This window comes from Somniosus microcephalus, chromosome 1 (assembly GCF_052327205.1).
Source record: "Somniosus microcephalus isolate GS21.2 chromosome 1, FLI_Smic_1.0, whole genome shotgun sequence".
NCBI lineage: Eukaryota > Metazoa > Chordata > Chondrichthyes > Squaliformes > Somniosidae > Somniosus > Somniosus microcephalus.
Genome location: NC_140987.1, coordinates 264,828,978 through 264,850,172, shown reverse-complemented (window position 1 = coordinate 264,850,172; position 21,195 = coordinate 264,828,978). Strand labels below are relative to the sequence as shown.

General features: G+C 43.8%; 1 protein-coding gene across 1 annotated transcript in view; it reads left to right on the top strand.

The window, feature by feature from the left end:
- Positions 1-21,195, top strand: part of grin3a (glutamate receptor, ionotropic, N-methyl-D-aspartate 3A) — a 286,032-nt gene that overhangs the window by 140,184 nt on the left and 124,653 nt on the right. The window contains exon 3 of the mRNA XM_085993338.1: positions 4,320-5,367. Within this exon, the coding sequence (XP_085849464.1) occupies positions 4,320-5,367 (1,048 nt within the window). The remainder of the gene's footprint in view (positions 1-4,319; positions 5,368-21,195) is intronic.

Sequence of the window (21,195 nt, the reverse complement as noted above, 5' to 3'; positions counted from 1 at the left end):
ATAGCATTAATCATATGCAGATAACCTAAAATTGGACTTTTTTCTGCCATGTACACGCAACATTATTTGGTTTGAGGAGCACTCTTCGGAACTATTTGGGAAACCTTTTTGTTTTGAAGAAGATAAAGACACACAAAGGCCATGCATCGCTTGCACCACAATGAAATAGTAGGGGTATGGATAAACTGAAAGGTCAGATTGCCCGACACTAAATGTTCGCCTTTGAGCAAAGCTGCTTTTGTCCTCGAATTGCATGTATGTCACAGCAGTGATTTGAGATAAAGGGATGCCAACCTGTTTTCCGAGTTGTGTGCAGAAAGCGCCTTGGGACGCTTCACTACATTAAAGGCACTATATAAATACAGGTTGTTGTTGCAGGATATCCCTTTGCATCACAAACAACTGTGAAAATATTTTCTGTTTGTGTTCACGTGCTATAATATTACATCAAGCTTATTGGGAAAGAGACTGGGTGGAACCCATCTGTGGTAAATAACAGCATAAGGAGTGATTTGAAGACATGTTTTTCGCTCACAACTGTGATGATAAAGTTCAAATGGTGCTATTTTAAAATCAATGTTCCAGCGCTCTGGAGCTCCCGCGCAGCCGGCTCACCGGCTTTTAAAGGGGGAAAACAGCGCACTTGCGATATTTTGAATGGGCCATGCAGCCCCTTAAAGGACCTGCGCACCCAAAAAAAATTAAAGGGTACATTGCTTAAAACCCCAGATAACTCATATCTAACATCGTTGACTTTATTCAGTCGGGTGCAGATTTATAAGGGTGCAATGGCAGCTGACAAAAGATTGAAATGGAAGCTGGAGGAATTAAGATAAGAGACAAGAAACTGAGATTTCAGACAGGGCGTGAGAGATCACTGCTCGAGTGAGCAGGTTCAATTATGGAGCATACAGAATCAAAGTTGGAAAGTAGGAGTGCGCTGGTATAAAGCTTAGCTTGTCCATTCAAGTGTAAGTGAATTTTTAACAGCGTGGTAAGCCTTAATTACTGCCAAACAGCCTCTCTGGCACTGAAAAATGACTTTTACAAGTGTGGAGTCTCATTCCTTAAGTTTTTAATTATTGTTAGAGATTTTTAAAAATTTAAAAACATTTTTTGTTCTTTTTCTTTCTGTTTCTTTTATCTCTCTTAATCCCATCTTTCTTTCCCTCTCTTTATTTTGCTTTCTGTACATGATTTTACATTGAATTAAATATTTTAACTTGCACGTCCTGGTGCAAACTCTGCAGCCGGGATCTTACCTGAACAGACGCGTTGGGGACGGGACTGCTGGTTTCCGGGTTCTAGTCCCACCCCCAGAGATGTCTGATGACATGACGCTATTTTCCCCTGATTTGGCCTTGTTAAGCCTGCCCTGCGGGCTTGCCGGCCAATTAAGGGAAAGCCGGTGTCAGATGGCGTCAGTTGATGACGCTTCCTCTGCCGGTTTTGTTAAAGTGACAGGCACCATAATTTTTTGACAGATGAATTGTCAGTGTTTGACAGCATTGAGGTGCTGTCAAACACTGACAATCACTGTCCAAAGGTGAGGCCTTGCACCCAGGCTCACCAATGACTCTCTCCTTAGGAGAAAACAGATGGCAGCTGCATGTGAGATTGCAGAAGCCATCTGTCAATTCTCCCGATCAGATGAGGCTTCAAAGAAACATCAAATCTTGTCACCTGCAGATACATGTAAACAATAAAAATATTTCTCACTACATTCTCTCACCTGTCATACTTAACTGTGCACCGTTCCACCCATCACACTACCTCTGCAGCTGTCATTTGCACATTTACACTGCATCAGACCCGCAGCTTGCCTTGCTGACCCTGGCGGGGTTCCCCGATGCCAGGAAGCCCGCATCAGCAGGCGTAAAGTGGTGAAAAACCTCTTAACTACCTGTTAACAGGCAGTTAATTGGCTCTAATCCCCTTCCTGCCGCTATGAGACGAGTCCCTGCGTGAGTTGAGGAGCCGCCTCCCGGGAAGATGGTTCGGAGGCGGGTTGGGACCCGCTCCCAATTTTTCACATCAGTCTCGCCTCCAAACCCGCCTCCTCAGGGCTGGGAAAATCCAGCCCTGCATGTCTCAGTAAGGATTCTTCAATCTGATTGGTTGAGGAGACACACGGTTGCTTGTCCTGTTCACACAGGTGCCAGACACCCTGTAGAGGGTGATGTGCTGTTTTGACTCTTTAATCACCATAAGTCACAGTGTAAAAACCCACAGAAAGTTTGTGGGCAAGTGTAAGTGTAATGAATGGCTGTTTGCCACCGACTGCTAAATCTGGGCCAATTAGTTGCCTTCAAAATTGGAAATGTTTTTTGTTTACAATTGAGGTAAAATTAACTGAAGCTCTCTCGTTTTCTTTCACCTCTTTCTTTGTGAGCCCAGTCTCTCTCTCTGTCTCTGTCCCTTTCTTGCTGTGACTCCAGTCTCTCTCTTTCTCCCTCAGTTTAATACACTTTTTTTAAATGATAGAACACAAAACAAGGTGTGTAATACGAACACCATCCATTTCTTTCTCTCACCACAGCACCTCTGTTTTTATTTTAAGAAAAACTCAATATAAATCTTACCTCAGTAATGCTTCTGAAATTTGTTCTCTTGTTTGAAAAAACACTGCTCAACATAGTGCTAGGAGATAAAGAAAAAATCCCATCAGTACAGCTGATTGAATGATACTGATTCATCCTGAGATGTAAGGTACACTTGCATATGCCAAGACTACACAATCCAAATTGAGCTCACAGAATATTTTGACATGATGAGGCACTATGCAATGCAAATATTATATGTTACAATAAGGATGCTTATTCTGAGAATGCTTAAGAGAATGGTTGAATTTAGCTTAATCTTTATCTCCCAAAGAGTTCAAACATTTTCAGTTCTTTTCAGTGGGAGCAGTTAGTCTGCTTTTGACTTGCTTTGTGTAAACAGTTTACAATTTTAATTGAACACATCAGAACAAAGAAACGAAGACATTTCTGAGGTAATCAAAAACATTGGTGGCACCATAAGGTTATCTGTAAGTTCCATAATGATGTTCTGACCAGGGCTCAAAAGTCTATGTAATCTTTGAAACAGTTGAGAACACGGTACTAAGAAAATTATTGGAGACATTCGCAGGTACTACCAATTTCCATATTCCCCTATCTGCTCCAGTATAGGAGGCATTAACAAGGAAATGTGGTTACCGAAAGGGAACAGAGGGAGAGAAAAAATGTCCTTATGTTTCTTTAATAACTAATTAACAAGTTGTACTCATTTAAAAGCTGAGATATGATCAAAAATATGAAACACAGCAGAGTATGTGCATCTGCTAGGGGAATGTAACAAGCCAGTAATAATTTTCATTATGCTAACGGTGATTAAGGATTCATGAATCTCTCCATTTCCAAGAGTCTCAATGCTCCTGTACTTTGCAGGATTCTCAAGCTTTCAGCGGTTTTCAAGGCCTCCACTCTCACACACAGGAGCTACAATTTCCTGGACTCCTCTATTTGTCTGCTTTCAAGTCTCCCCCCACATTAGCCTGCATTTGTTCCATTTCTTGGTGTACCTGGGTGTCATTGTCAGTTCATGTTGACTGCTTTCAGCACTGTTTCTTATTCCTGTCACTGGGGAGTGAAAGGAAGCATTGGGACAGTTAGGAAGCAGCACTACAATTACACTATGACCTTGGATAGTGTACTTAAAACAATGCCATTAATTATAGTCAGATCGTAATATTAAAAGAGCGCTTTCATTTGCGCTACGGAGAGTTGGATAATTCTGTATTCTAACAGCATTGCTTTGCTTTCTCTCTCTGAAGACTTGAGTGGAATCAATGCATAAAATTGAAACTAAGAACAGAACAGCAGGCAGCCAGGTTCGAGAATGAAGTGGGGACAAATAGGTTGAGCTGGGCTGGAAGGGGAATGGGAAACAAATTGGTGGTTGGACTTCTAAATACAACAAATCCCTTCCCCACCTCCCGCATTTTTTCTTCCAAATGATTAACAAGTATAATTAGTGTATTTAAGAAAACGTTATAACAGTGTCGTTTTCTTGGGGTGCATTCAGTTCCTGGAGAAAAGAATACAAGACAGCCTTCAAGGAAACTAGTAATCCATTGCAATGCATTTTTCATATTCCTCCCTGACCTGCTCCCTATTCAAAAGCATACAAGTCAGAAATTGCTGGCAACATTACTTCCTCAGCATTAGTTACTAGCGAGGTATATTCAGTTGATTGTGACAAGATGCAGGAGATTTTGCAATTTTATTTTTGAAAAGTAGAATCTAAACCAAATATATTTTTTTTCCTTCCTTCAGATTTTTAGCAAACACAAGCTTCGATGGCGTAACAGGTTATATTAAAGTAACAGATCCATCTGTTATCACTTCAGACAGCCATTACTACATCTGGAACCTACAGCTTGACCCCGTCGGGAAGCCTATGTGGACTCGTCTTGGGAGGTGGCACGAAGGGAAAATTGTCATGGACCATGGGATTTGGCCCAACAAGATGCAGAAGCAAAAGAACGATGGCAGCCACTCGTCTCGGTTGCAGTTGAGAGTGGTGACGCTTATTGAACACCCTTTTGTGTTCACCCGCAATGTTGATGAAGATGGCCATTGTCCTGCAGGGCAGCTCTGCCTGGATGCTCTTACAAACGACAGTGCCATCATCGAGAGCCTCTTCGAGAACTTAAAGTCGGGCAATGATTCCGTGCCTATAGAATACAAAAAGTGCTGCTATGGCTACTGCATCGATCTCCTTGAGAAACTGGCTGAGGATATGAATTTTGATTTTGACCTGTACATTGTCGGCGATGGGAAGTATGGTGGTTGGAAGAATGGTCGCTGGACAGGCCTGGTCGGCGATCTGCTCAGCAGTGCAGCACACTTGGCCGTCACCTCTTTTAGCATCAACTCAGCGAGAAGTAAAGTGATCGATTTCACCAGCCCTTTCTTCTCCACTAGCTTAGGCATCCTGGTGCGAACTAGAGACACAGCAGCCCCGATAGGAGCTTTCATGTGGCCGCTGCACTGGTCAATGTGGCTGGGGATCTTTGTGGCTCTTCACGTAACTGCATCATTTCTCACTCTATATGAATGGAAGAGTCCTTTCGGGATGACTCCCAAGGGGAGAAACAGGAACAAGGTCTTCTCCTTCTCCTCAGCCCTCAATGTCTGCTATGCCATTTTGTTTGGCAGGACATCTGCCATCAAAACCCCCAAGTGTTGGACAGGAAGGTTTCTAATGAACCTGTGGGCTATATTCTGTTTGTTCTGTTTATCAACGTACACAGCTAATCTAGCCGCGGTAATGGTGGGGGAGAAAACATATGAGGAGCTTTCAGGAATTCAAGATCCTAAGGTAAGAGCAGTATTACTACTCCATTCCATTAAGTTTGGATACGAAAGCAAAAATGACCCTCAATGATTTACTTACTCTATACTGTATGCTGTCACGAATCATCATCACATCAGTTCTCACTTGTTCCCAAAGCTCCACATAGTATTACATTTGTTTGAGTGAGAGGTAAAGTTTTATTAAACTCAAGACTGATCCATTCATTCATTTAGTTTCTGTATAGCGAAGGCTTCACTGTGTTACAAATTTTGATGACAATAAGAAGTCACAATATATGTACGTGTTCTGTCACACAAGTTGATCCAGACAGTGCTGTTCAAATAAAAATAATACTCTGCATAGAGTGTTTATCTGAAATGCCTGGAGACTTGAAAATGTAATATTATGGTAGCAAAAGTTCTTCTTTAATCATTTAATTTGATAGGCAAGATGGAAAAGGAGGAGGGGTAGCTCTGATAATAAAGGATGGGATAAAGACAGTAGAGAGAAAAGATCTTAGAAGTGGAATCAGTTTGGCACTAAGAAACAGCAAGGGGCAGAAAACATTGGTGGGAGTTGTTTATAGGCCCCCAAACAGTAGTTGTAATATAGGGCAGAGTATAAATCAGGAAATTAGAGGCGCATGTAACAAGGGTAATACAGTAATCATGGGGGACTTTGATCTACATATAGACTGGGCAAAGCAAATTTGCAGTAATAGTGTGGAGGACCAGTTCATGGAATGTATGCAAGATAGTTTTCTAGATCAGTACGTTGAGGAACCAACTAGGGAACAGGTTATTTTAGATCTAGTATTGTGCAACGAGAAAGGGTTAATTAATAACACTCCTTAGGGAAGAGTGACCATAATATGATAGAATTTTATATTCAGTTTAAAAGTGATTTAGTTAAATCCGAAACTAGGGTCTTAAATCTAAACAAAGCAAACTACGTAGGTATGAGGGGCAAGTTGGCTAAGGTAGATTGGGAAACTACGTTAAAGGTATGACGGTAGACAAGCAATGGCTAGCATTTAAAGAATTAATACATAATTTACAACAAATATACTTTCCTTGAAGGCACAAAAAAAAACACAGGAAAAGTGGTCCAACCGTGGCTAACAAGAGAAGTTAAAGATAGTATTAGATCAAAGGAAGAGGCTTATAATATTGCCAAAACGAGTAGTAAGCCTGAGGATTGGGAGGATTTTAGAATTCAGCAAAGGAGGACCAAGAAATTGTTAAAGAAAGGGGAAACAAAATGAGAGTAAATTAGCAAGAGACATAAAATCAGACTGTTAAAGCTTCTATAGGCATGTAAAAAGGAAAAGATTAGTGAAAGTAAGGCTGAGACAGGAGAAATAATAATGGGGAATAAGGAAATGGCAGAGAAATTAAACAAATACTTTGGGCGGAATCTTACCTTCCAGGCCGAGTTCGAGGCGGGACTGCTGGTTTTTGGGTTCCAGTCCCGCCCCCAACGACGTCTGACGAGCTGACGCTATTTTCCCCTGATTGACCTTGTTAAGCCCACCCTGCAGGCTTGCCGGCCAATTAAGGGAAAGCCGGTGTCAGGTGATGTCAGTTGATGACGCTTCATCTGCCGGTTTTCTTAAAAGCATATGCACCACACTTGTTTGACAGATGAATTGTCAATGTTTGACAGCATTGAGGTGCTGAGGACAGTAATGTCGGGAAGCCCGCAGCAGCAGTGGAAAAATGGGAAAAAGCCTCTTAACTGCCTGTTAACTACCTGTTAACAGGCAGTTAAGTGGCTGTAATCCTCTTCCTGCCTCTAGGAGTCGGGACCCTGCGCAAATCGGGGACCTGACTCCCGGGAAGATTGGTTGGAGGCGGGTTGGGAGCGGGTTTGGGACCCGCTCCCATTTTTGGGGGGTTTTCCCAGCAGTCCCGCCTCCATACATGCCTCCTCAGGACTGGTAAAATCCAGCCATTTGTGTCTGTCTTCACAGAAGAAGATGCAAAAAACTTCCTGGAAATAGTGGAGAACCAAGGCTCTAGCGAGGATGAGGAATTGAACGAAATTAGTATTAGTAAAAAAAATAGTACTGGAGAAATTAATGGGACTAAAAGCTGATAAATCCCCTGGACCTGATGGCCTACATCCTAGGCTTTTTAAAGAGGTGGCTATAGATAGTGGATGCATTGGTTGCCATTTTCCAAAATTCCATATATTCTAGAACGGTTCCCACAGATTGGAAGGTGTCAAATGTAACCCCCCCTATTTAAGAAAGGAAGGAAAGAGAAAACGGGGAACTACAGACCAGTTAGCCTGCCATCAATAGTAGGGAAAATTCTAGAATCTATTATTAAGGACGTGGTAACAGGGCACTTAGAAAATAATAATACAATTGGGCAGAGTCAACATGGATTTATGAAAGGGAAATCATGTTTGACAAATCTGATATAGTTTTTTGAGGTTATAACTAGCAGAATAGATAAGGGGGAACCAGTGGATGTGGTGTACTTGGATTTTCAGAAGGCATTCGATAAGGTGCCACACAAGAGGTTATTAAACAAAATTAGGGCTCATAGGATTGAGGGTAATATATGGATTGAGGATTGGTTAACGGACAGAAAACAGAGAGTAGGAATAAACGGGTCATTTTCGGGTTGGTAGGCAGTAACTAGTGGGGTACCGCAAGGATCAGTGCTTGGGCCTCAGCTGTTCACAATCCATATCAATGATTTGTATGAGGGGACCAAATGTAATATATCCAAGTTTGCTGATGATACAAAGCTGTGTGGGAATGTAAGTTGTGAGGAGGATGCAAGGAGGCTTCAAGGGGATATAGACAGGCTAAATGAGTGGGCAAGAACATGGCAAATGGAATATAATGTGGAGAAATGTGAAGTTATCCACTTTGGTCGGAAAAATAGAAAAGCAGAGTATTTTTTAAATTGTGAGAGATTGGGAAATGTTGGTGTTCAGAGGGACCTGGGTGTCCTTGTACACGAATCACTGAAAGTTAACATGCAGGTACAGCAAGCAATTAGGAAAGCAAATGGTATATTGGACTTTATTACAAGAGGATTTGAGTATAAGAGTAAAGATGTCTTACTGCAATTATATAGGGCCCTGGTGAGACCACACCTGGAGTATTGTGTACAGTTTTGGTCTCCTTACCTAAGGAAGGATATACAGGAAACTCTTGTTTAAACGGCACCTAAATATCCGGAATTCTCTATTAACTGGCAAAATTCTTACTCCGAAAACAACACCTCAATAACCGGCAATGTTGCCGAGTCCGAGTCTCCCATGGTGGCCGAGTTAGTCAGTGGGGGTAGTTCTCCAAACTGCCACTACTTGGCTTCTTGGCGCTGTCGGAAGTCGGAACACCTCAAAGCCCCTGTAACAGGAGTCTGACTCTCCCACGCTGCCGGTAGTCCCTTCTGATCCGCCATTTTACAGGGGTACTGTGTGTCTCCCACGCTGCTGGTAGTCATTGCATTTATGGAAATCCCAAAAGTTGGTCCAAGCAAAAGGAAGAGTGGTGTTAACTTTAAAACAGAAAATCGACATATGCCAACGACTAGAAAGGGGAGAGAAGCCTATCAACATTATGAATGAATTCAAAATCGGTTTGTCAACAATCTACGACATCAAATTGCAGAAGGATAAGCTGCTCAAGTTTTATTCAAGCTTGGAGACATCTAAGAGTGTAGAGAAACGGCGTACGCTTCGTAAGCTTAAGCTTGAAGAGCTGGATACCGTGCTTTATGAGTGGTTTTCTCTTAAGCGTTCAGAGGGTGTTCCAACTTCCGGACCTATGCTAATCGAAAAAACGAAGGATTTCTACGCAAAGATGGAGCTCACTGACAAGTGTGCTTTCCCTGAGGGATGGCTAACGTGCTTCAAGGTACGGCACGGGATACGACCACTCGATATTTCCGGGGAGAAGAAATCAGCTGATCACGACGCCGCAGAAGAATACTGCGATTATTTCAATCGGATTGTGCAGCAACATGATTTGTCGCCAGCACAGCTATACAATGCCGATGAAACTGGCTTATTTTGGAGGTTTGTGCCAGAATCAACGCTTGCTGGGGCTAGTGAGGCTAATGCTTCAGGTTACAAGAAAAATAAAGATCGTGTAACCATGCTAACATGTGCGAACGCTGCTGGATCACACAGGGTTAAACTTCCTGTCATTGGGAAGTATAAAAATCCCTGTGCCTTTAAAAATGTGAGGCACTTACCTGTTGAGTACAAAGCTCAAAGAAATGCTTGGATGGATAAGGAAATCTTTTCGAATTGGTTCCATCATATTTTTGTTTCACCTGTGAGGGAACATTTCCGTAGAATAGGGAAACCTGAAGATAACAAATGCATTTTATTGCTTGATAATTGTAGAGCCCATCCGCATGAATCTGAATTGGTTTCGGGAAATATTTTCACCATTTATTTGCCACCAAATATAACTTCGCTCATACAACCCATGGACCAGGGCGTTATCCAAAATCTCAAGTGTCATTACAAGAAAGACTTCCTACGTTAACTGATAAGCCAAGATGACAATATTCACGCATTTCAGAAGGAATACAATCTTAAAAATGTCATCTTTAATGCTGCATGTTCCTGGAACTTGGTGAAAGGTCACACTTTTGAGACAAGCCTGGCGCAAATTGTGGCCTTCTGTAATGTTTGCTGAAGGTTCTTCTTCAGAGGAGGAATTTCATGGGTTCAATGTTCATCTCAAGAAGACTACAGTAATGGAAATGGCTAGCATGGTGAAAAATGTAGGCCCAGCAAACCCTCTACGTCACCTCAGTGAAAGTGATATTGAGCAGTGGGTTGATGCAGATAGAGAAGTTGCTGTTGTGTATATGCTAAGTGATGATGAAATAATGGAGAATGTTCTGAATCCAAAGAAAGAAAAGGAAAGTGAGATGGAAAGTGAAGAGGATGAGATTTCTGAAGAGAAGAAGATTTCTTGGGTTAAAGCTGCAGAAGGATTTGCTTCATTCCTCAAATTTGCTGAAAGCCATTCTTGCTATTCTGCCCAAGAAGTTATGCACCTCCATATTCTGCATTCCACCTTTCTACAAAAAAGGCAAGAGTCCACTAAGCAAGCAGACATCCGGGACATGTTTAGGAAAGCTTCCAAGAGTTGGAGCAGTGGAAGTGCCTGAAGAATCTGTTGAAGTGCATGATCCTGATGACCCAGCTGACATGGATATTCCTGATGAACCAGTTGACTTGGAATAAGTGTACAGTCAACCACAGTACTTTATACTGTACTGTACAGTCATTTATAAGTTTTGTTTTACTGTTAAGTAATTAAAGAGTTATGGATTACCCTCAACTGGCAGTACTGTACTTAATCAAGCATCTTCCACCATCCATTTAACACAACATTCTGTAGGTGAGTACCCAATTACTGTACACTGCACATTTCTTGATTTTTTTTATTTTTCTTTGTTAAAAATAGCCTCGGTAGATAATCCTCTCTGTCATCTGGAAATTTTGATAAACCGGCAACAGGCCGGTCCCGTCAGTGCCGGATAAAAAAGAGTTTCCTGTACTTGCCATAGAGGGAGTGCAACGAAGGTTCACCAGACTGGTTCCTGGGATGGGAGGATTGTCCTATGAGGAGAGATTGAGTAGACTAGGCCTATATTCTCTAGAGTTTAGAATAATGAGAGGTGATCCAATTGAAACATACAAAATTCTTACAGGGCCTGACAGGGTAGATGCAGGGAGGATGTTTCCCCTGGCTGGGAGCCTAGAACCAGGGGTCACAGTCTCAGAAAAAGGGGTCGGCCATTTAGGACTGAGATGAGGAGAAATTTCTTCACTCAGAGAGCGGTGTATCTTTGGAATGTCCTACCCCAGATGGCTGTGGAGGCTCAGTCATTTGAGTATATTCAAAACAACGATAAATAGATTTTTGAATATTAAGGGAATCAAGGGATATGGGGATTGTGCAGGAAAGTGGAGATGAGGTAGATAATCAGCCATGATCTTGTTGAATGACAGAGCAGGCTCGAGGGGCCAAATGGCCTCCTCCTGCTCCTATTTCTTATGTTCTTAATTTCCTCATACAAATAGGGGAGGTATTCCCTTTAGGAAAATCACATCATTGGATATTTTTTCTCCCCGCTTTTTTGTATTTCAAACTTTATTCTGGGCTTGACCTTATTCATTTTTCTTACATTGTTGGCAGCAGATACATTGCCCCCGATATTTACGGGCAGGTGGGGAGAGTGAAGGGTGAGGCCAAAAACGGCTGAAGAACCCGACAAGGCCGAGGGCGCGGAGGTCCTGCTCAACTTAATGGCAGGACCTCGTTAACATTTATTTGTTCCATTTCCCGCCTGGCAGCCGGCCAAACTGACAGCCTGGCCAATGGCCTGGAGGGAATACCAGCGGCAGGAGGCTGCAGCCAGTGACCCTTGGCGGGGGGGGGGGGAAGGTTGCCAACTGTGGCAGTGGGGAGAGAGGGTCATCGGAGCTTGGGGGAGGTCGGCAAACGCGACTTGTGGGGGGGAGGAGAAAGAGGCCGATGGGATGTTTGAAAGGCCGGGGAAGCACGCCGACTAGCCCTGACCCTCAAGGAGTGCTAGATAAGGGCACTTACTTTGTGAAACCGGCAGCTCCCGCCTCCCTTTCACTGAAAACCCGCGCAGCAGCAGTGAATTTCAAATCGGGCTCCCAATTGCATCGTGGGAGCTGATTTAAATATGTTAATGAAGTGTCCCGCCTCTCTCTCCACGCCGGGACACTTGGACACTTGGATGGCGCCGCTATCAATTCAATTCAATTCAAATCGCTTTATTGGCATGACAAGGTACATCTTATGTTGCCAAAGCATTGAAAAACATTCATGGTTGTACACAAAAATACAGATCTATCCATACAGTGTATAAACAGATATATCCCTGAGTGTATATAAATATACATTCATATAATTTGTATATACTCTTTTCTTATATTTAGTGGTTGTCCCTCTGTTTATGGCAAGCTGTAACATAGTGTGCCGCTAAGGTTACACAATTTCTCTCTTCCCCTAGTAGGTATGGGAGTTTTTGGTCGTCATTCAAATTTCTGAATTCCGGGCATATTTTTGTGAATTTTGGGTAGAAATTCTCCCTTATGCCCTGATATTTTCTACAAGCTGTGAGGAAGTACATCTCTGTCTCCACCACTCCCTGACTGCAGTGAGAGCATATCCTGTCCTCTCTTGGTAGCCGGGTCTGCCTGTGTCTACCTTTTTCGATCGCCAGGCTATGTTCACTAAGTCTGTACATTGTCAAGGTTTTTCTCAGTTTGCTATCCTTTACCATGGTCAGGTAATCAGCCATGTTGTATTGTCTGTTTAGGGCCAAGTAGCAATTGAGTTTGCTTTGGGTTTTTGTTGTTTCTGTCCAATATGACAGATATTTTTCCTTTTGCTTAACGACGATTGTGTTGGGTCGAATTCTTTGTGTTACGCTGTCACTGTCCTGGGGCTGGTTAGTGTTAGTAGCTACTTCACTGAGTCCCAGGACTAGTTGACTGAGGGTATTCTTCTTTATGGTCCTCTCTTGGCATTTTAGGGCTTCATAATGATAGCATTGGGGGTTGCTCATTTCTAGGTGTTTCCAAAATTTGGTGGCTCTTTTTTGGATAGTGATTATTAATGGATATTGGCCTAGTTCTGCCCTGCATGCATTGTTTACGGTTTTCCTTTGAGTCCGGAGGATACTTTTACAGAAAAAGGAGTCGGGCATGTGCACAGTGTGTTGGCGACGCGTTCCGATACTTAACTCCTTAATCACTCCCCCCACCACCCCCGCACCCTCCGACCCTCTACAGCCCGGCATAAGAGAGTTAATATCGAGGCCATTGTCTCCCACAAAACGCTAATCTCCCACAATTCCAGGTCTTGTAGAGGGAAAGTTTTTCAAGTTTTTATCAAGTATGCAGAAGTGAAGGTTCCTCAATGGCTCAGTGTGTATCTGAGCTGCTCAGATCAGGAAGATCCAAGGTTCAGTCTGTAGTCTGAGCTGATCTCCACCAGGCATTAGAGACAGTACAGTTGGCCGTGCTGCCCCAGGTTGGGGGGAAAAAAATCAGCAAAAGTTACTGCTCCTGATTGCTGTCTAGTGACCACTTAAGACTGAGATGAGGAGAAATGTCTTCACTCAGAGGGTTGTGAATCCTTGGATTTCTCTACCCCAGAGGGCTGTGGATGCTCAGTCGTTGAGTATATTCAAGACTGATATCAATAGATTTTTGGACACTAAGGAAACCAAGGGATGCGGGGATCGGGCGGGAAGGTGGAGTTGATGTAGAAGATCAGTCATAATCTTGTTGATTGGCGGAGCAGGCTCGAAGGGCCGAATGGCCTACCCCTGCTCCTATTTCTTATGTTCTTATGATAGAATTGTGCATGTAGATGATGAGTACAGCATTGAGGTTGGCCTTTCACATTGATTAGTCTACTAATACTAATTGACAATGTTCTCACATAAGTAGTGATCACTTGGGTGAGGTACTGGAGAGCACCTGTGGAACTGTACTCCAACAAGGAATCAACTTTACGAGCAGAGTGGAACTAGGGGAGATATAAAGGTACAACATCTTGCATTTATATAGTGCCATTAACATAGTAAAACTTCCCACGGTGTTATCGAATAAATTTGAAACTTGAGTCACATAAGGAGATATTGGGACAGGTGGTAGGTTTTAAGGAGGAAAGAGAGACGGAGAGGTTTAGGGAGGGAATTCCAGAGCCAGAATTGGAGGAGCGCAGAGATCTCTGAGGGTTGTAAGGCTGGAGGAGGTTACAGAGATAGGGAGGGGGCGAGGCCATGGAGGGATTAGAAAACAATGATGAGAATTTTAAAATCGAGGCGCAGCTGGTTCTACAGTCCAGAGTGGGACCTTGTGTCCAGTATGTTGTGTATGTACCTTTAAGAGAATAACTGGTCTCAGACTGCAGTACCGGCAGTGACCACCCCTGTATAAAAGGCGCTAGAGAGCCTCTGTTGGTTAGATTCGTTTATGCCTTTCACCAGTAAAGATCTCTTTGTTTCTCTCCTGCTAGTCCGTGTCTCAATCATTCACGGACTTAACACTGGCGACGAGTTAGAAACGAACTTACCTGCAACTCAGCAGCAGCTCCGACGACGTGTTGAAGGTCGGAGCCAGAAGAAAGAAGAAGAAAAAAAAAAAAATAGACCATTGAAACTCGAGAAACGGGCGTCGACCATCAATCATCGATTTCAAAACTTGCAGGAGAGACTGTCCAGAGCCAGGCTGGGTTCCTCGGTCTGTGGTTTCCCAGCTAATCGGGCTGGTGGCAGGTAGTGCTCTGATCCTTCCTGGGTTGCAACGGGGCCGGGCAGCGAGTCGGGAAGCAAGGACAGAGAGAGAGGGTGGAGCATACAGGGCGCGGCCGGTGTTTCGAAGCTGGGCAGCGTTCGGACCTCAGAAGAGGGAGGGAAGTGTCCCAGAGGGTCCGCTCCACGACGGGAAGATAATAAAAGAAAATGAATTAATATTTAACGCGCAGGAAACCGTGGAAAGCAGCGCTAACAACAGCGGGGAAGAAGGAAAAGCGCGGGAGGCGCCATTTTGTTAAATCGGAGAAGAAGGCAAAGCACGGGAGGCGCCATTTTAGATTTGCAAGATGCCGAAGACTGGCTGTATCACTGCTTTTGATAATACATTAGAGGACTGGACCACGTATGTGGAAAGAGTCGAGGTATATTTCGAGGCAAATGAAATAACGGAGGGGAAAAAGGCATCAATATTGCTAAACGTAATGGGCGCTAGAACGTACGGCCTATTGCGGGATCTGATTACTCCAGCCAATCCGAAGGCGAAGAGTTTTAACTAAATTGTTGCTGTTCTACAGGAGCACTTAAACCCTGCACCGCTGTTGATAGCAGAAAGATTTAAATTCCACAGGAGAACTCAGCACAAAGATGAGAGCAATGCTGAGTAGCTTACGGAACTACGCAAGCTATCAAAGCACTGCCAGTTCGGAGCACGACTGGCAGATACCCTACGGGACAAATTTGTCTGTGGACTCCTGAGTGAAGGAACACAGAAGAAGTTACTCGCAGAGAAAGAGCTGACGCTAGATAAGGCTTTCAGCGTGGCAGTATCATATGAAGCAGCAGCCAGGGGAGCTGCAGAAATTCAACAAAAACCACAGGAATACGGCACCCACGAAATGACACGGGGATTTGCAAAATGTTATCGCTGCGGCAGAACTAACCATGGCCAGAAGGACTGCTGGTCCAAAGACAAAATATGCAGACAATGCGGGAAGATTGGACACATTGCACGAGTTTGTAGGTCTGGGAAGAAGACCAGCGACAACAAAAAGGCTACTAAGGAACCGTACAAGAAAGTACAAAAGATGACGGACAGTAGTTCCGAAGACCAGATGAGCGATAGTGAATCCGAGAACAGGAGATTAAGCTGTCTCAAACTTCACAATGTAATCGCAAAAGAGGATCACCGAACCATTTGGGTCAACCTCACGATAGCAGGGTCCCAAGTTAAAATGGAATTGGATACAGGATCAGCGCTAACCGTCATGAATCGACGAGACTATGATCGGCTATTTTCACACATACCCTTGAGAGAGACATCCATCGTCTTGACGACGTATACGGGGCAAAAAAATACCCCAGAGGAAAAATAAGGGTGCCTGTCAAATACAATGGCAAGAAAATACGGAAATTGTATCTCTACATACTGCCAAATGGTGGACCACCGTTATTGGGACGGGAATGGATCAGGAAGATAAACTTAGATTGGCATTCCATTCATGCAATGATGGTGGACGGTAAAAAAGATGAAGACGTCACTCCCAGACGATTGTCAACAATCTTAGCTAACGCCAAAGAGGTATTTCAACAAGAACTGGGTACACTTAAAGGCGTAACCGCCTCGTTAAAAATAGAAGAGAATGCAGTTCCCAAGTTTTTCAAAGCGAAACCAGTACCATATGCAATTCGTCCAGCCGTCGAGGCAGAGCTGGAGAATCTGGAGAAGGCGGGCGTGTTGTCTTAAGGTCGACTGGAGCGAGTGGGCGACACCCATCGTTCCTGTCATGAAGAAAACGTTAAGCAATAAGTCCGGAGAGCCAAGGAAGATTCGCATCTGTGGGAATTTCAAGGTGACGGTGAACCCTGTCCTTCACACAGTACAGTATCCTCTTCCAAGGATAGAAGACATCTTCGCCTCACTGTCTGGAGGGAAGCGTTTTACAAAAATTGACCTAGCACAAACATATTTGCAGATGGAGGTTGAAGAGTCCTCTAGGAAGTATCTCACGATAAACACTCACAAAGGTCTTTACCAGTATCATCGATTGGTATTCGGAGTAGCATCGGCTCCGGCGATATGGCAAAGAGCGATGGAACAAGTCCTGCAAGGGATTCCGGGGACTCAGTGTTACCTGGACGACATCCTTGTAACAGGTGAAGACGACAGTGAACACCTTAACAACCTAGAACAGGTGCTCACTAGACTACGGGAACATGGGCTGCGAGCCAACCGCCCCAAGTGCGAATTTTTTAAGAAACAGATATTGTATTGTGGCCACGTGATTGATGAAGAGGGGTTACATAAGTCCCCTGACAAAATTGAAGCGGTTGTTAAGGCCCCAGCGCCTGAAAATGTGTCGCAACTGAGGTCATTCCTCGGGTTGGTGAATTACTATCATAAGTTTTTGCCGAATTTGTCGACAATTCTGCATCCACTGAATGCCCTGCTACGAACGGGGGTAGCATGGAAATGGAGCGATGATTGTAAACGTGCTTTTCAGAAGAGTAAGGACTTAATCACTTCGAAGGAAGTATTGGCTCACTACAACCCAGCACTGCCAATCAGGCTGGCGTGTGATACGTCTCCCTACGGCATTGGGGCGGTACTGTCACATAAATTCCTTGATGGTTTGGAGAGGCCGATAGCTTTCGCGTCACGCTCGTTAACTTCTGCCGAGTGTAACTACGCCCAGATTGACAGAGAGGCCCTCAGCCTAGTGTGGGGGGTGAAGAAGTTCAATCACTATCTGCACGGTCAAAAATTTACTCTACTAACCGATCATCAACCTCTTGTCTCCATTTTCAACCCTCAGAAGGGCGTACCGATAATGACAGCACAACGGCTGCAGAGATGGTCCCTTTTCCTAGGGGCACACCAATATGACATCGAGTACAGGGGAACTAAACAGCATGGAAATGCTGATGGATTGTCACGTCTACCGTTGCCGACGGTGGAAGAAGAAGACGTTGCAGTGGATCCAATGGAGTTATTCCACTCGACCATAGTCGAATGTCTCCCTGTGACGAATGCAAACATAGAAAAGGAAACACGGAATGACCCGACACTATCACGGATCTATGATTTAACGGTGAAGGGATGGCCAGCACATGGCGAACCACTGCTGCCAGCATTCTCGCCAAGAAGAGAACAGCTGTCAGTGTGCAGAGGAACCTTGATGTGTGGATCCAGAGTAGTAATTCCACCTAAGTTGACGGATAGAGTGCTCAATGAGCTTCATGAGGGTCATCTGGGTGGGGTAAAAATGAAGAGCTTAGCCAGAGCGTTTGTGTGGTGGCTGGGAATCGATAGAGAAATCGAAGAGATGACCAAGAGCTGTGCAGGATGCCAGAAGGTCCAAAACGCCCCACCACAAGCTCCTCTGCATCCATGGGAGTGGCCCTCATCTCCATGGCAAAGGGTGCACATTGATTTTGCTGGTCCCTTCATGGACTCGATGTTTTTAATTGCGGTGGATGCACATTCAAAGTGGCCAGAGGTAATAAAAATGTCCTCAACCACCACGGAAAAAACTATCACAGTTTTACGAACCATATTCGCCAGGAATGGGCTGCCTGAACAGATTTGCTCTGACAATGGACCACAGTTTGTGTCTGAAGAGTTCCGGAGGTTCTTAAAGAACAATGGTGTTAAGCATTACACATCTGCCCCATATCATCCAGCCACTAATGGATTGGCCGAGAGGTTTGTCCAAACATTCAAGAAGGCTATCAAGGCAATGTGTAATGAAGATATACCCCTACAACACAAGGTGGACAACTTCTTGTTTGCCTACCGGAATGCGACACATGCGGTTACCAACCAAACCCCAGCCATGATGTTCTTCAATCGAAGACTACGATGCCGCTTGGATTTGGTTAAGCCAAACGTCCGAAGAGATGTGGAGAACAGGCAGTTTCAGAATATGAATGAAAGGCCGACCAGGAGTTTTAAGATAGGTCAACCAGTTTTGGCCCGGGACTACCGCACTGAGAAATGGCAGCCAGGAACGATTTGTACACGACAAGGACCTCTCATGTATACCGTGGACGTTGGGGAGAGCATTGTAAGACGCCATGCTGACCAGATTCTAGAGTCACTGGAAAACGTCAACTCCACACCACGATCTGATACACCTGGTAATGAAATCGACGTTCCAATTGCAGGTACCGCAGAACCGGTAATATTGGAAGCAGATGAACCAAACAACGACATTGATTCCGACTCAACATTGCCAGAAGAACCTGATACCCCAAAGAGGCGTTATCCAGACAGAATTAGGAAGCCTCCTCAAAGACTGAACTTATAATTGCTTAAACTTAACCAATGTATCTAGCAACAGTAATTGTGATTGTTATTCGTGATCATTAGTTGTTAAATGAATGTTATGTACTGTTTATCTAAAAGGGGAGGAATTGTTGTGTATGTACCTTTAAGAGAATAACTGGTCTCAGACTGCAGTACCGGCAGTGACCACCCCTGTATAAAAGGCGCTAGAGAGCCTCTGTTGGTTAGATTCGTTTATGCCTTTCACCAGTAAAGATCTCTTTGTTTCTCTCCTGCTAGTCCGTGTCTCAATCATTCACGGACTTAACACAGTAGAGTGGGGGGAAATCATCTGACTACTCACGGTGCAAATCTTGTAAAAGTGGTGTCCTAGATCTAATTTATAGATGAATGTTGGGACTACTTTTGCAGAATGAAGAAGACTACAGCTGTTGTATGTTACCTAGCAGTATCAGTATTAATAGCAGAATTAAGCAGAACTCAACTAACTCCTTTATTATTTAGAACGATTTTCCAATTACTATAAGTAATGAAGCTTCTTCAACAAAATTTTAATCTAAAGGGCTAGTCAGTAGCAACGTGTTCCCTGAGCAAGAGATAACTATTCCCATACAGAAAAGGATGATTCCAGAACTGAGAGGTTATAACTGTCAGGAAAGACTGAACAGGCTCGGGCTCTTTCTCAAGAAAGAAGACTGAGTGGTGACCTGATAGAGGCCTTTAAAATTATGAAGGTGTTTGATAAGGTAGACATAGAGAAGCCGTTTCCACGTGTGGGGGAGTCCAAAACTAGGGATCATCAATATAACTATAGTCAGCTATAAATCCAATATGCAATTCAGGAGAAACTTCTTTACTCAGAGAGTGGTGAGAATGTGGAATAACAACAGAAAATGCTGGAAAAACTCAGCAGGTCAGGCAACATCCGTGGAGAGAAATTTGAGTTGACGTTTCGGGTCGAACCCTTCTTCAAAACTGGAAAGAAAAGAAGATAGATCGGAGGCAGGGCTGCGAGCCAAACGGAGATCCCGTCGAAGAGCTCGCTACCACAAGGAGTAGTTGCGGTGATTAGCATAGATGCATTTAAGGGGAAGCTTTCATAACCTTCGGATGTCCCAAAGCACTTTACAAACAATGAGATACTTTTGAACTGTAGTCACTGTTGTAATGTGGGAAACGCGGCAGCCAATTTGCGCACAGCAAGATCCCAACAAACAGCAATGTGATAATGACCAGATAATCTGTTTTTAAATGATTTTGATTGAGGGGTAAATATTGGCCAGGACACCAGGGATAAGTTCCCCTGCTCTCTTTCGAAATAGTGCCATGGGATCTTATACGTCCACTTCAGAGGGCAGACGGGGCCTCGGTTTAACGTCTCATCCGAAAGACGGCCCCTCCGACAGTGCAGCACTCCCTCAGGAGTGTCAGTCTAGATTTGAAGTAAAGGGTAAATTTTATGAATTCACATTTCAAATGCGTTGATTCATTGGACTCAAGACGTACAGAAAATCCTGCAGATTCTAACCTCCTAGACCAAATTCCCGTTGTATATTCCCAGAGTGCAAAGCCCTGCACGGAGTATTTCTGAGTGTTTTCCGAGTGTACTCAAATAATTTAGTTGCGTGTTTTCACAATGATTCTCATTTTCGTATCCATTGTAGCTTGCTCTATTGTCCGTGGAATTCGCTCCTTCCTGCCTGCAGCACAAACCACATTATAGAGGTTACTGGGTGGCTAGCCATGTATTACAATGCATGAATCCAATTTACAACACAAACCACAAAAGTAGTCAAGTACCAGGCTGTCAGTGGGGATATCGTTGGCTTTGCACCAAACTATGGGCCTGTCATTCATGTGGGACCTCACTAAATGTTTCCATTTGTGATGTAAAGCCAATTATACAGAGAATTACTCAACTGCAAACAATGCAAATAAAATGCAGTCACTTAAGACAATTGCTACGCACTGAAATGTTTTATATTCCACTTGTGAATCTCGATAATAAAAACAAGTACTGCAAAAAAAAACTACTGTGTGTGGGTTGAATTATCTGTAGTCAGTGAAGTGCCGGCCTACATTTATATGCTCCAGTCCTGGAGTGGGGCCTGAACCCACAGCCTTCTGACTCAGGTGAGAGAGCTACCCACTGAATCAGGCTGACTAAATCAAACCCAGTAATAATTTGTAATACTTTTTGGAATACCAAACATGAGTGCTGTTAAGACCCATTTGAACTGGGATTTAATACCTTCTTATCACAAATCTGCGCATTTA